This window comes from Equus asinus, chromosome 2, assembly GCF_041296235.1.
Source record: "Equus asinus isolate D_3611 breed Donkey chromosome 2, EquAss-T2T_v2, whole genome shotgun sequence".
In the NCBI taxonomy this organism is placed as follows: Eukaryota; Metazoa; Chordata; class Mammalia; order Perissodactyla; family Equidae; genus Equus; species Equus asinus.
The window spans coordinates 89,787,811-89,803,816 of record NC_091791.1 but is presented as its reverse complement, the minus strand read 5'-3'; the positions used below and the strand labels follow the sequence as shown (position 1 = coordinate 89,803,816).

General features: G+C 60.2%; 1 protein-coding gene and 1 long non-coding RNA gene across 2 annotated transcripts; one reads left to right on the top strand and one right to left on the bottom strand.

The window, feature by feature from the left end:
* Positions 1–2,932: 2,932 nt before the first annotated feature.
* On the top strand, positions 2,933–9,469 carry GPRIN2 (G protein regulated inducer of neurite outgrowth 2). The gene is made up of 2 exons (XM_044759756.2): positions 2,933–3,116; positions 7,813–9,469. Exon 2 carries the CDS (start codon positions 7,819–7,821, stop codon positions 9,190–9,192), a length of 1,374 nt encoding a protein of 457 aa, XP_044615691.2. The 5' UTR covers positions 2,933–3,116; positions 7,813–7,818; the 3' UTR covers positions 9,193–9,469.
* Positions 9,470–13,089: 3,620 nt separating this feature from the next.
* On the bottom strand, positions 13,090–15,453 carry LOC139046233 (uncharacterized). Its single transcript, XR_011506048.1, has 4 exons — positions 15,113–15,453; positions 14,656–14,771; positions 13,863–13,904; positions 13,090–13,702 (listed from the first exon to the last, which is right to left on the bottom strand). It is a non-coding gene; the product is annotated as an uncharacterized lncRNA (long non-coding RNA).
* Between the last annotated feature and the right edge of the window lie 553 nt (positions 15,454–16,006).

The following is a 16,006-nucleotide window of genomic DNA, read 5'->3' as shown; positions in this document are numbered from 1 at the left end:
ACCTCCAGTCCTTTATGTGCCACGTGCCTCTCCACCTGGTGTCTCGCCCATCCCAGCATTCTCCTGCTGAACTCCAGAGAGCTCGATGCCTGCCCCTCTTCTGTCAGGGTTCTGAGTCTCAGGAAATGGCACTTGGCCCATGGGATCCTAACCCAGAGCCTCCTCTCTCTACCAAAGCAATCAACAAACCTTACTCCCACCCCACCCTGGGCAGTCCTAACCTGTATCTCCAGAACGTGACACAGGAGGAGCTTGGTAAATATTTGATCAAATGACTGATAGCAGCAAGAACACTCTGCAGAACACTTTCACAAACCCCGCCTTCCCCAGAGCACTGTGAGGTGAGCATGATTACTGTCGCTCTGCAGATAAGGCAACCGATGCCCAGATGGATGCACAGCTTTCTGGGGTGTGGGACTGCAGAGCCTGTGACTATGCGGGGGAGCTGGGATGGCAATTCATGTCTGACTCCCCATCCTGGGCTCTCCCTGGGCAGCCACCACAGCAAGAAGAGCTTCCTTGACAAGCCACAAATGGCAGAAGAGGGCCAGTTGGACAAGGGGCCAAGGCCAGGGTGATGTTCAGAGACCCTGGTGGCAGGTCCAATGTGTCTGTGGGCAATCCAGCACGGCAGACCTCTGCTGACACCCAACTCCAAGTGGGCCTCCTTGAAACACTCGCCGTGAGGTTCTTGGAGGGCTCTTGAATGTTCGGGGAGCTGGGAACCCCAGGTTTGGGTCCTGGATCTGGCACCAACTCAGAGTAACCCCATGTAGCTCATCCCTTCTTGGGGCTCAGTTGACTTCCCTACAAGGGGAATATGAGTAAGATTCCCGAGATGTGGAAGGAGGGGCCCTAATTCCTGGGCTGGGTCAGGAGTGGTGATGGCCTCAGGCAACAAATCTCCCATCAGCCCCCTTTAAGCCCCCTTCCAGGCTGCGTGTGATGGGGAGGCCAGGGCCTGGGGCCTCCACTGGGACACCCCTGTCGGCCTCTGGTGCTCAGCCCCCCAAGGGCAGCCATCTCCAGACTCTGGGAGAGCGCTCTAAGACTCCACTAGAAAGGGGTGCTTAGGGCAGTCTGAGTCTTCCTGAGCAGAACCCCACCCACTCCACCAGTGAGCGAGTCCCCAGGGGAGGGGCGGAGAAGGTAGGATCAAGGCTTCTGGGCCCAAAGCAGTAGGGTCTCAGGCTGAGGGGGGAACAGGAGGTGGTGCTCATAGTGAAAAGCCAGGCGGAAAGCATGAGAGCATGACCCACAGGGCCAAATGCTGTGTGTGACACGGTAGCATCTGTTGTCTCCTTCTGTCAATGAGACAATTCGATGAGGGGCAGCTTAGAGCTACAGACAGGGGTACCACGACTGGGAGGGATCCCACACTCAGAGAACACACGGAAGCATGAGGCCGGGTGCCTGGGTTGGAGGTGGGAGCCCTGCCTGCTGCATAGTGCCACACCCCACTCCTACGGACAAGATGCCAGGCTAGGGGCTACAGGGAGCCCATGGTGCAGCGCCTGTCTGGGCTGTCCACTCTCCGAGTGCTGGGGGTCTTTCTGCAGACCCCTTCCTGATGCTCCGGCCGAGGTGCGGGGCTGGGAAAGGTGGAGAGGTGAGGCTAGGCCTGAGGTCTTCCCAAACTGGAGGAAGGGCGGAGACGGTGTTGGCTCCCGGGCCACTGGACCAGAAGGGTGCAGATCCCTCAGCAAAGGGCTAGGCAAGTGAATCAGGGGACCTGGAGCCAGGATCAACGGAGAAGCATCGACAATGGGACTCAATTCTCCAAGACTGGGCCCCAGAGATGGGACACATTCCTCTTGTCGCATGGCCCTGAGGGTGGGTGGGAGGAATCCAGAGACGGGGGAAGGGGTCCAAGCAGGCCTGGGCGGGTGGCCGGCCGTTGTGAGTCTGTGCACAGAGCCCGGCTGGCGGCTGTTGGAGATTGGGGGATGTGAGCCAACCAAGCACTCAGCCTCCCATCCCAGTAGGGCAGAAGCGGGATGTCTCAGGGCCTGGACCGGATCCTGGCGTCGTGGGGCAGGTAGGGAGCGAGGGAGGGCGTTTTGGGGCTGCAGGGAGCAGCGAGAAGAGCTGTGGGCTTAGGTGGGGTGGGCTCATCCCCGCAGTCATGGCTGCACAGGCTCTTGGGGTCCATGGGGGCAGGATGCCATGGATGCATCCTTGAGACATGAATGCCCAAAGTTGAGTTGGGCTAAGATGGGGACAGGGACGTGGTCTGGAAAAGGGATGGCAGTGGAGCTGGGAACGCAACTTTCTGGATAGAGTCCACGAGGTTGTAGTGGTGGGGGCCGGGCTGAGGGCTCTGGGGACAAGGCCAGGAGCATACAGGGCCCGTGGAGGCAGAGCTCAAAGGACTAGGGTAGGTCTTCAGGTCCGCGCGAGAGAAGCTGAGAGGATGGGACTGCAGGGTCCACGGCTTGGAGAATGGGGGTCTGTAGGGACGGGGCCAGGAGGGACCCCGCCTGGTATCCTAGGGGGCGGGCCCTGGAGCCTGGAGGCCTGGAGATGTGTGAAGGGCGGGGCAGGGATGACGAAGGACAGGGGCAGGGCCGTGAGGAAGGGGGTCGTCCGAAAGAGATGTAGACCTTTAGTCGGGGCGTGGTCCCGAAGAGGAGCAGGGGCCGAGGGGGCGGGGCTATGAGGCGGGGTCTCGGGGGCTGCGGGTTGTGGGGGGCCGAGCCTACAACACTGGGGTCGGCCGGATCAGTCGGGAAGATGGGTGTCTTGGGGGTTCGTGGGGCAGGCCTGTAAAACGGGCTCCTGGCGGGGGTCGAGGCCGGGAAGGCGCGACAACAGGGTCACGCCTTGAGGAGGGGGTCCGGAAGGAGGACCGGGGCGCGGGGCCGGGGCCGGGGGCGGGGCCGGGGGCGGGGCGGGCCCAGGTGAGCGGCCGCCGCCCCTCCTCCGCGCCCGCCCCCTCGGCGCCTCCCCGGCGCTGGCTCCCGGCTCCCGGCTCCGCGGGCCGGGCGGACGGCTGGCGGCTGTGCGGCCCAGGCCAGGGCCGGCGGCGGCTCCATCTTGGGCCGCTGCGCCGGGCACCTGTGGAGGCCGTAGGAGCAGCGCTTACCCGGCCTGCGCGGCCCCGGGCGGGCGAGAGGGTGAGGCCGGCCCCGGGCGTGCCCGTGGGGGCGGGGGGCTGGGCGGCCCGGGCCCCACTCCTCACCGCCCCCCGCGCTCGGACCCTCCGCATCCCGGCCCCCGCCCGGCGCTCCGCGCCCCCGTGGCCGCGTCCCTCCTGCCATCTCTCCTCTGCTTGCCTGTCCCATCCCCTCTTCCACGTCTCCTCTGCCCATCCTCCCATTTTTCAGTACTCTGCTCGGGACCCCGTCTTCTGCCTCCACCCCTGCTCCCATAGCTTCTTCCTCCTCCCTTCTTCATTCCCACGCCCCACTCGACCCTCCTCCCACTGCCCCCAGCCCCAAACCTCCCTCCCCTCTCATTCCTCCTGCCCTCCATCCCTACTCCTTTGCCCTCCAGCCTCGTCTTCCTTCAGTCACTGCCTCGGCTGCTGGGAAGGTCTGTAGCCTAGTGTTGGGGATCGTGTTGAGGACCGTCTCCTTAAGTCTGGGTGGGCTTTGGGCTGGAGGGGCGGGGAAGGGGTCCCTGCCCCTGGGGAGTGTTTGGGGCGGTGTGTTCAGGCCTTCGGTCCCGAAGCCAGAGGCGGCCTGTCTGTTTGGTGTTCAGAGTGCTGCTGTGGTTTCTTGCAGGCGCGCACAGCAAACGGGCCTGTGCGTCGGCCTCTCGTGTGTCCACGGGTGGGGCGCGGGCCCATGCTGGTGCCCGGGAGCATTGCAGGTAGGGACACACCAGCCACCAGCCTCTGGTTTGGGGCAGCCGGCCTGGAGGCTTACCTTCTCCACCCCAGGTGCCTCCTGGGAAGTGTGGGCAAGCCCTCCTCGCGGGAGGAAGCTCAGGGGATGGCAGGGCCGTGGGCCTCTCTCTGCTGAGCAGAGCTGGGTCTATGGGGCCTCCGCCCCACCGTTACCCCAGAACCCTTTCCTGGCACAGCTTGTGACCCTGGCGTCTTGCTCTTAAGGCCCCTTCATCCTCTTTGTGATGGTAGGTTTTGTCCCCTCCAAACGCTCCCTCTCAGAAGCCCAGGAATGCTCCCTGCTACATTGCCCGACTTTGGCCCCAGGTGGTCCTGTCAGGCCCCCTTTTGCAGCTGGGATGGATCAGACCACCTGCTAGAGGTTGTCACACCCCCACCATGCAATGAGGGATTTGTAGGGTGTAATCCTACCTGGTCCCTCAGGGCTAAGGTCCAGATTTTCACATTTTTAAGCAGCTTCCCCCCCTGACCTCATGGGTTTGCTTTTCCTGTTTTGGTTTTGCTGGATCCAGAAGTCATCATCTAAATGCCTGTCTGTTAACAAGAGGGGACGTATATGGACGCCACAAGTGTGATCTGAGATGGGGCCTGCTTGCGGTGGCCTTGGTAGTCCCCTGGGCACACCTCCAAAGGCTTGGGCTCCTCGGCTGGAGTGACATGGCAGAAGTTGGAATCTCTGACTAAGTTGACTTTGCAGTCTCTTTGGTTGGGCCAGTCTGGAAGTTTCTGTAGAACTGAGAGCTTTTACTCACAGTGACATTGGTTGATGGCTGTTTGTGAGACTGGTTGCTCTTCCACTTACTGACGAGCAGAACCAAGGGAGCAGGGCAGTCCAGCATGGACCACGGGGCGTTGGCCACATGGCAACCTTGATTGGCATCAAATGGGGCAGGAGAGAGAACATTAAGGTGTCACCCGAAGAACACTAGGGGTCTTGAGTGCCTCTCTGTGCCTGTCCTTTGTCTGTGCTAAAACGTCTTCCCAGGGTCTCTTTAGGGTGAAACCAGAGCCTTTCCCATGGCTTTTTAGGCCGAAGGGTACACCATTCCGGGCATTTAGAATGCAGACTGCAAACTTGTGCGTATGTCTGCATGCATGTGCCCGCATGCATGTATGTATACACATGTGCATGTGTATCCTCCCAAATTAAGGTTGACAATAGACTGAGAAACTTAGTGTGGTGGTGGAGACATTGGGCACCCTGATGGCAACTAGGTCCTGGGATGGGATGACGCGAAGAAGGACTGGGAAGCAAGACTAGGCTAACCTATGGGATGTCCCAATGGCTTCCTAGAAGGGCCTTTCTGCCCCCAGTGCGAGTCCCCGCAACAGCTTGAGCACAAGTCACTCCTGACAGAAGGAGGAAAGAAAAGATTGTTATTAATATTCACCGTTCCAGATGGTCCATATGCCATCACGTTTAGTCTTTGCAATAACCCTCCAGGGTGGGGATTTACTTCCATTTTGCAGACTGAGGAAACTGAGGCTCAGAGAGGTCAGGAGTCCACTTGAGGGCACGTGTGCAGGAAGGGGAAGGGCAGGGCTGGAAGCAGACCCCTGCCCGCCTGCTCACGGGGGCTCCAGAGCCCATTTCATCAGCTGCCGTCGCTCCCCAGGAGGCCCCTCTTCTTGGTGAGAGGGGGTGAGGGGAACCTCCTTTCCCTGGGGATAACTCGAGTGACTTCCGTTGGAGCCTTTCCCTCCCTCTGGGCTGGGAAGGCCAGGATGTAGGAGGAAGACCCTGCTGGGGTTCAGCTGTGGGTTCTTTGACGTCTCTGAGCTGCTCCAGGTCTCACTTTTGTCACCTGCCCCTTGTGGAGGTGGGGTGAGGAGGGGAGCCAATGGATACACGCCCCCCAGCCCCCAGGTCTTTGTGGTCGCTGCTCTCTCTGAGTGATGGCCAACCCTGGGCCCTGGGCAGCCGTCTGGTGAGACAGGCCCAGTGGGTCCCTTGCTACTGATGGCTTCTCACCAGCTCCTGGCGGGGTCTGAGGGCACCCTCTCACCTGTTTCCTTAGCGGGCCAGAGTCTGGCCGGGCTCTTTATGGCCCTGCTCCCCAGGATGCTCCAGGGTAGGTGGGGCTTAGCCAGAGTCTGTGTAGGCTGCCCAGGTAGGGCTTCCTTGCGTTCTTGGACCTGTGGCTGGTGGTTGTCTGTCTGCCAGGGGCTGTCTGTGACCACATGCCTCCTGCCCTCCTGACTCCAGGCAGCCTAAGAAGCTGCTAAGAAGCAGATGGGGTGGGGTGGGGGTACAGACTTTGTTCCCCTCATTCGCTTGTTGCACTGACTTGTCCTAGGCACCACTGGGAGTGCTAGACACTGTGCTGGGCGCTGGGACTCCAGTTGAGTCAGGATAAGTAACAAAGTGATGACAGTGGAGGGTGATAGAATCCAGGATGGAGGTCTGCACAGTGCTCAGAGGGGGCATAGAGAGCCTCAGACCCTCCTGGAGTTGATTCCTGGCTTAGCCACTTACCAGCCGTGTGCCCTTGGGCAAGTCACTAAACCTCTCTGAGCTTTGGCCTCCTCCTCTGTCTAATGGAAAAGATGACTATGTCATGAGGTGGTTCTGACAATTAAATGAGATAGTGCTGGAAAGGATGTGGCACATGCCTGGCCCATAGTAGGGGACTGGACACTGGGAGCCCTTATTATTTTTACCACCACTGTGATTGTTACTAGGTTTGTTGCCCCTCTCTGTTTAAATGTCCATCTTAGAGCTCCTTGAAGGCAAGGCCTGGATCTTCGTCTTCTCTTGGCTACTCATGCTTTTCCTGACCCTTCCGGGGGCCAATCTGGTTTCCGCCCCAAGGAGCAGCCAGGACAGGACACTCCTGCCCCGGGCAAGGCTGTGTCTAGAGCTGCAGAGTGCAGTGTGGTAGTCATTAACCATATGTGGCCATTTAAACTTAAATTACTTAAATTTAAGTAAAATTAGAAATTCAGTTTCTCAGTCACACTAGTCACCTGTCAAGTGCTCAGGAGCCGCGTGTGGCCAGCACCTAGTGTATGGCACACTGCCGCACAGGGTCTTCCCATCGTGGCAGGAAGTCGTGCTGCGCTGGCCTCCACAGCAAGCCTGGAGCCCTCGGGGGACTGCAGCTACAGAAACATCCCACTGTTGGCTCGAACAGCCACTAGCCATCTCCTGATGAAGTTTGCAATTAGACAGAAACTGAGTTCCCAAGAGCCCTTCCCACATTCCCTTTCGGGTGGCCTTGCTGCCCTGGCCGGAGGTGGTTGGTTCCTGGCAGTTCTTCTCAGCCCAGGGGTGGGAGGGAGGACCCGGATTACCCAAACTGCAGCTCGTGCCTGCTGTCCACGCCCTGTTTCTCCAGCTGGTCCTGCCTGGCAGGGAGTCCCCGAGTGATGTTCCTGGTTCCCAGCCTTGGCCGGGCCCAGGCGGTTCTCGGTGTGTCCTCTCTTCATTGTTTGTTCACACAAACCTCTGAGCCCCTGCTCTGTACCGCGGATGCTCCAGTCCAGAGCAAGGTGGATGCTGACAGTCCTGGGAGGAACTAGGCTAGTCCTTGCCAGTCGAGCTTTAGAAGTTATTAAAATACTGAGATACTTCTGTGCTGATTGACTAAGAGCTGTTGTCCCAAAGCCCCTGCTTGCAAGGCCCCAGCAGCCTTGGCTTCTCCCCTGACTTCCCCTCCCTCCCTGTAATCCGACAGTGAGGAGTCAACAGCTGGCATGGTCGGTCGTGTCCAGGACCTTATTCTGGGGCTGGTTCTAACCGCTGAACACTGGTTATTAGATGTTTGTAGTGTTGCCCCTGTGTATGTGTGATGACTTTGATATGCAGTCTGGTGTCCTGTCATGGTGTTGCTTGTGGCTCTGATGCTTCAGGACTGAGCTGTCCCCGCAGTGTGCCTAGCACCGTGTGAGCCCACAGCAGAGTCCAGCTGAGGGGCTGCCACCCAACTCAACTCCACTCCCTTCCTTTCTCTCTCCTGCAGGCAGCCATGAGCACCAGCCGCCCGGAGCCGGGTGCCCGGGCACCCCGGAGCCTCCGCCTGCAGCCCCTGTCCCGGAGCTCTTCCAGCCTACTGGGGGAAGGCCAGGGGCACAGGGCAGAGCTCCGTAAGAGTGCCAGCAGCACTGGGTGGCAGGCCCAGCCAGGCGAGGCCAGCGCCGGTCCCCGGGTCCCGGAGGAAGAGGCACACCAGGCTGAGAGCACAGAACAGGCACAGGCCTCCAGGCCCCAGCCACAGCCCACTGCCATGGGCCACTGGCGGAGCAGCACTGTCGGCAATGTGTCTACTGTGGTCAGTGGTGGCCTGTGTCACCTGAGGGCCCCCAGCGCTGCCACTGTGCAGAGGAGCCACTCAGACCTGGTCCGCAGCACCCTGACCCGGGGCCACAGGGGGGCTCGAAAGGCCAGCCTCAGCTGCTCGGCCCTGGGCAGCTCGCCGGTCCACAGGGTTCGCCTGCAGCCTGGCAGTGCTTCTGGCCAGGGAGGCCAGGCCCCTGGAGGCCTGGAACGGGACCTGGCTCTAGAGGATGGGACTTCCAACTCAGCCTGGACACTAGGAGAGAGTCAGGTGTGGGTGCCGCCGCTGGACCTGGGAGGCACAACCACCCACAGCAGCCCCAAGACTGGGCCCAAAGCCACTGGGCAGTCGGCCACCACGTCCTGCCATGCTCTACCCCCAGCAACTCTGCTCTGCTGCCTTAGGGAAGTGGGGGCCGGTGGCTGCTGCCATGCCCTGCCGGCCCCAGGGATCTTGGCCTTTCCCAAACTTGTGGCATCCGTGAGTGAGTCTGGGCTGCAGGCTCAGCCTGGGGTGAAGCTCCAGTGTAGGTTGCCTGGGGGGCTTCCCGGGCATTCCCACTGCTGTGCCCACCCTTGGGGTCCTACCCGGTTAGCTGTGGAGCCTGGTGCCAGGACCAAGGATGTATGGACCATGACCTCAGCCAGTGACTTGGCTCCCGGGTTGGCATCCCCTCTCTCAGCCCAGGATGCTGGTGTACAGGCAACCCCCATGGCAGTCTGCAAGGCTGTGGCCACCAGCCCGCCCCTGGATGCCCCTGTGGCCCTGCACACTTTCCCGGAGATAACTCTGGGGTCCGGCCTGGAGGAGGCACCATCCCCTGTGCGGGATGTACGATGGGATGCTGAGGGCATGACCTGGGAGGTGTACGGAGCTGCGGTGGACCCCGAGGTGCTGGGCGTGGCCATCCAGAAGCACCTGGAGATGCAATTTGAGCAGCTGCAGCGGACGCCCGCCAGCGAGGACAGCCTGTCTGTGGAGGGCCGCAGGGGGCCGCTGCGAGCTGTCATGCAGTCCCTGCGGAGACCCAGCTGCTGCGGCTGCTCCAGTGCAGCCCCTGAGTGAGGAGCTGCCACCCTCGGAGCTGTCGTGGGCCCATGGACTCAGCCCCAGACCAGGGCCAGGGATGGTGGGGGCCTTGTGCTCCTTGGACCCACTGGCAGCCATGGACGTGTGTCTGCTGACCACAGGGCTGCAGCCTGGGGGCTGCCTGCTCCTATCTGTGGGGCTGGATTTTAAGGGCTTGGTTCCCGAGAGCCACATCCGGGCTCTGAACTTTGGGACAGTGTCAGCACTGTGCTTAAGGGAGATCCTGATTTTTCGTTAAAAATACTGGACCTTCTGTTCAGTGTCTCCTCAGAACTCTGCCACAAATTCCCCAGGACTCTTGGTGGCTCAGTTTTAAAGCAGTGCTGAGAGATCATGAGTTCCTGACATGAAAGGTGGGGCCCCAAGTGACAGGGACTGACTGGGTCTTTCGGGAAGGGAGCTGGCATTGTCAAGGGCCCCCTGTGTGCCACACGCTGTGCTCGTCACCTTCTCTGTTGAGTCTTCACCTCTTCCCCCGTTTGACAGATGGAACCACGGAGCTTGACATGGCTGTAGCTGACGTGCCCCGGGCCCGTAGCTTGACAGGGTGGGCGGGGACACAAGCCAGGGCCTGCGGGAGCTGGGGAGCACATGACCACTCAGAGCAGGGCAGTCGTGAACAAGAACTTCCTGAGCCTGTGATCCGTACTGGGTTTTGGGATTCCCTGGGGAACGAGACAGGTTGTCCCTGCCCTCCTGAGCTCATGGTGTGTGAGGGTCCCCATCAGTATGAGGGCGGTGAGCATTACAGAGGGCTGCGGGTGTTTCTAGAGCCCGCCCCCGTGTAGGTCATTGCGTCAGGGGCTGGCCTCAGGCAGGAGAGAACAGGTGTCCACCTGTCCCCAAATACGTTGCAGTGCCTGAAATTGCACCATTGTCACCTTGTTGCTTTGGCTTAAGACTTTTAAAGCAGGAGTGGCATTCTAAGAGGCCAAAGGAACCTGGTGAGAAAGGCAAGCTTTTGGTCAGAATGCCTCCCAAAGCCCCAAGATGGGGCTTTTTTACCCCAAAACATGCCTTCCCGACTCCCAGCTGAGACCAGGTTAAAATGCCACCCCTGCTTCAAAATGACGGCAAATCAGAACTGGGGGTGGGGCTGGGGCAGAGAGAGTTGGTGTGGTGGCAGGCGGGGTCTTGACGTCCCCCTTTTAAAATGTGATCAAGCCAGTTTTCAGGCAGCCAGGAGGCCTGGGCCTGTCTGTCCCTCTGTGTGTGGTACAGGGCGGGCACATCACGCTCAGGGGGTGACACGTGGGGACCCGGTTGCCCTCTGCCTGGCCCTGCACAGGGGCTCCAGGAGCCCCAGCTGTGGACACGAGGGGAGGGGTGATGAGCTGGAGAGGGGAGGGCACCGTCACATAGGGCCACGGCTGAGCAGGGTCTTGAGGACACAGTGGGGCTAGACAGGTGGGCGGAGCGGGGAAAGACCTATAGGCAGAGAGAGCAGCCTGGTCAGAGGCTTGGAGGCACCTGTTCTGCCCGGGCTGTGGCGAGTCACTGTGTTGGGGTGTTTGTGGGGCTGGGAGGCTGGCAAGGGGGTCCCCATTGTGAAGATCCTGGTGTGACCGAGGAAAGGGACTTAGGGGAGCTGTGGAAGGGAGTGGGGCCAGACTTCAGTTTAGAAAGATCCCTCTGGCTGCCATCGGAGAGGAGATGCATGTGGAAGAGGTGGGAGCAGGAGCCCAGGGAGATGAGGGCATGGGGGCCAAGGAGGGTCCTGTTAGGGGGAGATGGAGTGGGCAGCTGGGGGCATGTGTGCGCGCGCACACACACACACACACACAGCGTGTGACAAATGCGGCAAGCAGGATTCTAGGAGGCTGAGGTTTCCACTTTGAGCAAAAAGAGGTGAGGGTACCACCTGGGACCAGGGGAGGCAGGTGTGTTCAGGACGGGCAGGTGAGGGGCCACCTGCCAAAGGGTTTGGCTGGGACCTGTGACACCCTTCATGAAGAGACTTTCTCCTCTGTCATATGCAAACTGTCATGAGCTCATTCTCTGTTTGGCCCATGTGTGCCAGTCTCTGCCACATCCAGGCTGCACCTGGCATGCCCAGATGGCAGACTGGGCTGGGCCTGGAACGGGAAGGGCTAGCCGAGCCCCCACCCACCTCATCATGACCCAGATAAATGTGGGGTGGTGCTAGAAGCCAGCCCAGCCTGGGTGGGCCTTGGGGCTGTGCGTGGCTGGGGCCCCAGAACACCCTCCTGGTTAAGTTCGCTGCCCTGAGACAGCAAGAACCATACCTTTGGCCTCGCTAGCCCAGGCTGCACGGCCTCTGCCGACCCATCCACCTGGAGCCACTGCAGCTTAATCTCTGAATTCAACCTGGAGACCCAAGCCACCCCTGTTTGCTGTGGCCCCTCCCAGGCCGGGCAGTGGTTTAAGGTCCCCGGACACAGCCGCCAGCTTAGTTGACAGATCTCTTCCTCTCAACACCAGATTTCTCTAGACTTTCTGGGATCCCTTCAGGCAGTGCTCTGGGAGGTGATGGATTTCATTATTTGTACACTGGTTTTGTTTTGAATTTGAAATAAAGTCTCGGAGGTCAGAGCTTTGCCAGGGAAGTGTTGTTGGGTGGGCCTGGCTGGTCTTGTTTTGTTCTGGTAGATTTGGTCCTCTGGAGCATCCACCCCAGATTCCTAGAGCCCCCTGCCCAGGCAGGAATCTCCCTCCCTCCTCCCCAGGGACTCCTCCCTTCTGACCACCGGCTCTCCTTCTTGGCCACTGGGGCCCCCAACAGCTGAAGCCTGGCTTCCGGGGCTTGTCTGTTCCGGGCCTTGTCTCCTCCAGGCCTGGCCAGGACACAGCGCGGACATCTTTGGTCCAGGCCCTTGGCTGCCAGCACCCTGACAGGGCATGGCCAGTCCACCCTGGGGGAGAAGCTGTTCCTCCCAGATGTAGGCTACTGTGGGCCTGGGTCATGGTGTGAGGGAGGGTGGAAAAGCAGGGAACGGCCCTGTCCCCTTGTGACGTCACCTCCCATGTCAGCTGGATTGGGTCTCTGTCGCCTGGAAGTGCTGGATTTTTCTTTGATGGGGGGCCAACGCAGCCTTCCCAGTGCAGGTCCTGACACTTAGGTCCTGGTGGGGGGCACTGTAGCTTAGTGCTCTAAACTTGAGTTTGAATCCTGGATCTCACCTATGGCCGTGAGATCTGGGGCAAGATACTGACCTCGCTGATCCTCAAATTCTTCATCTCTAGAATGGGGATGACAACGGCGCCTCCTTCTTGGGCTCGTGAGGATTAAGGCAGTAACCTGTGTAAAGCGCCCGGCACCCAGTTAGCACTCAGCACACGTGCTGGTGGTGTTGGGGGCCCCTTCCTTGGGGCAAGCTCTCACCCTGTCAGCTTGGCTGTGATCAAGCCCCACATCCCATCTCCTTGACCATCCCTCATCTAGGGCCTCTGTCCTGGTCCTTCGCCCTTGCTTTGCACCCAGCTTGGGACACATGTGCTCCGACTGAGGCCCTCTGAGACCGTGGAGGACCCTCTGGGGAGGACCATCAAGGGTCTCACTGCTAGTCTGGGGCTGGGCTCCCCAGAAACTCATGCTGGGACGAGGCTTCTGGATGCATGAAGAGAGGGGGAGCCGGGGGCACAAGGTAGGGAAGGGACAGAAACCAAGCTGAGGGTGTGGTTTTGGGTAGAGCCTGGCCTTGGCCAGGTCCCACAGGGGAGCCCTGGGGCCTCAGGGTAAGGGCTACTGGGGTGGGGTGGGGGGTAAACTCTGGGCACTTCTGGCTCTGGCACGCAGGCCGGGAAGCTCCAGGAGCCCCGGGGCAGGGCTCTCTGTGGAGCTGTAGGGCCTATCCTGGGGGAGGGCTGCACAGAAACAAAGGGCATCAGTGGGGTCTGGGGTGGCCCCGCCAACAGTGTGTTCAAGCCCTGAGCAGCCCCTCCGCATGGACATGTGCTGGTCCGAGGCCCGCCCTGCCCACATCTTTTCTCTGCAGCCTGCTCTGAAACAGTTCTCTCATCTGTGTCCCCACCCAGGGACCTGGGTTCCTGAAATGCACATCTCTGCCTTTGCCCGTGTTAAATGCCTTCTTGTTCATTATTCGGCCTAGCCCAGTTTTGTCATCTGAAGCTATGACTGGTCCTTTATCAGTTTCCATCCAGCTCGTCAGGCAGAGCAGGACCAGGTGGAGCCCAGGGCCTGTCACTCGGTCGTCCTGTAGGTCTGCGCTGGTCCCCAGATCCCTATGAATCCACACGGTCATCTGGTGCTGTGGTTACATACAGATGATAAACCAGACAAAGCATCTCAGAAAAAGGGATGTTTATTAAAAAACACCCAAACCAAACCAAAGTTGCAATGGCCGATAGGATTGGGGGCGGACAGGTGGGGCCTGACTCTCTTGCTCCTCGAGCTGGGTGAACACCCGCGGCCTTCGCTCGCTTCCACAGTGATTCTCCGTGACTCGTACCTCAGTTTCTCCCCGTCCAAACCCGAGATGGCTCAGCAAGGAGGCAGGTCTGGGCCCTGAAACATGTGCTCCCAGATGGGTGTCCTAAAATTCATCTTTCACGGTCCCACATTATAGGAGAGAATGTGGGGCTGGTAGGGGGACGGCAGTGGACGTCTGGGACTCGGGGCAGGTGAGCGTGTCCAATTTAAGGTGCATGGCTTTTAGCCACCTTACCTGGTCCGTCCTGGTCTGGAGCTTTCCAGTTCTGAACCTTTCCTGGGAAAAGATAGGGTGCTTCCTCAGCATCCCGTGAACATGGGCCGGGGGGTGCAGTGCCTCTCTGGGGGCCCCAGGACAAGTGGGAAGTCTTGGCCCATCCTGCATGCACTGCCCTTGGCTCTCTCCCCACCTCCACCCCCATTTCTCTTTAATCTCAGTTTCCCCCTTCGTCTCCTTTTCTGTCTCATGGCCCCCAGAAACCTCGTGTCTCCCCACCATCCCACCATCTGTGCCCCTGCTTCCTTCCCCCTCTGCCGAGGGTCTGCCTGGCCTATCCCTCCTGGCGTTTTTCCCCCAGCCGTGGCCAGGTCTGGGTCTCTGCGGTCCTGATTTTCACGACGCTGGGCCTTTCCTCCCCACCTGTCCTCGCTCTCTTTGGACAACTGAAATGTTGGAGCTTGCCAGACAGCTTCTAAGCATCCTCCAAGAGAAGGTGGCCTCCCTGGGGCAACCTGGGGTTGCTTTGTCAGGTCTCCATCACTTTGCCCAAGAAGAGAAATCGGTAGTTAGTGGTTCTGTCGGGCGAGTGGCCAGGCTTTGATCAGGCTGGAGGGGCACCCCATCTGTGCTCAGCTTTGGCCATGGGGCGGCCCCAGAGCTGGAACTTTCCATAGGTTCACCAAGGAGTTAAACTTAGGGTGCTGGAGCCCAGGTGGGAGGAGGGCAATTGTCGCCTCACCCTATGCCCACTCAGCCCCTCACCTTTAGCCTCTGCTTGGCCTTCCCTCTGTTCAGTTCTCATTTTTACCTGTCAAGGGTCTGGGAAGATGGTGGCCAAGGGTGCATCTTGTACGCAATCTTTGTGGCTTTCCTGAGTCCAGACTACATCATTCGAGGGAGACTCACTGGTTTGATTTTCTTTTCCTTCAGAGCGGAGGAATTCAGGAAGAGAGGAAAGGACTTCTTGAGATGATTCCATGCCCCCAATCCCCCTCTCCCCTGACACAGTCCCCGCAGCGTAGCCCACAGCCTCCTCCCTGGTCACACTCCTGGGTGGGGGAAAGCACGACCCCGCAGGGCTGTGGTCCCAGGAGGGCCGGAGGTCCCTGGAGGCGCCAGGAACACGCTTAAGCCTTGCTGACGGGCGGGCCAGCCAGGGAGAAGGTCGGATCCTGTCTTTATTTGATTTTTGATATTTTATCATTAATTCTTTTGCATTAATTTTGACTTAAAAATATTGCATTGATATTATTTATCTTGATTACCGAGTCTTTCCTTGTCCCCTTAAATTTTGCACCCAGTCCATGCCTGGTCCCCTCCTTCTCTCCTGTGGCTTTATGTCCCCTCGGTCCCCTGTCGTTACAGAATTGGGGCTGCTGCAAAGAGGCCCCTTTCCTCCTCCCGCCCCACCCCTGGTCCCCGGGCGGCGCCGCGGAGGGGAGGGCTCCCGGGGCTGCGGCGAGGGTCGGCGGCGGCCCGCGGGACGAGCCGGGCGTCCCCTAGTGGTCGCGAGGGGCGCAGGCGGGGAACCCCGCCTCTGCCCCCGCCCGGCCCGCAGCGGCCTCGAGCGGCCAGGAGCGACCTCGCGCCCGGCCCGCCCCCGGGCGGAGGGCAGAGAGAGGAGGCACCGCCCGACGCGGGGCGGGGTGCGGGAAAGACCGGCACCGCCGGGCCGGCTCCCTGCGCCTCCCCCTCCGCCCCTCCTCCGGATGCTCCAGGCCAGCCAGAGCCGCGGGGCGGAAGATTCCGGAATGGAGAGGGCGGCGGTGGTGATGGAGAAGGGGGTGGGGATGGAGAAGGCGGAGGGTGGGGGTGGAGAGGGCGGGGTGTGGAAGCCAGTGGGTGATGTGGGATCCTGCGGAGGAGGGGGTGGAATCCAGCGCGGGTTGGGGGGTGGAATTTAACGTTGCGGGGGGCATCTGTGGCCTTTGGAGGGGAGGACAGCCTCATTTGACTTAGACCTCTGACTCCAAATGTGAGTCGTACACCCCGTGGTCGCTGGATGCAAGGCCTTCGCCCTTCGACCCTAAAGCCGGTGTGTGTCTGCGACCCTTCTTGGCCTGCCTTTGTCTTTCAATGCCCTAGAGCCTCTCAACGTGCCCCGCGGCCCCGCCCAGAGAGGGTCCATTCCCTGAACCCTGAGGAGAGCAGGGGGGACA

Bases quoted from the DNA above. Each gene is read 5' to 3' on its own strand.
- GPRIN2 (XM_044759756.2), top strand. From the start codon at position 7,819: ATGAGCACCAGCCGCCCGGAGCCGGGTGCCCGGGCACCCCGGAGCCTC.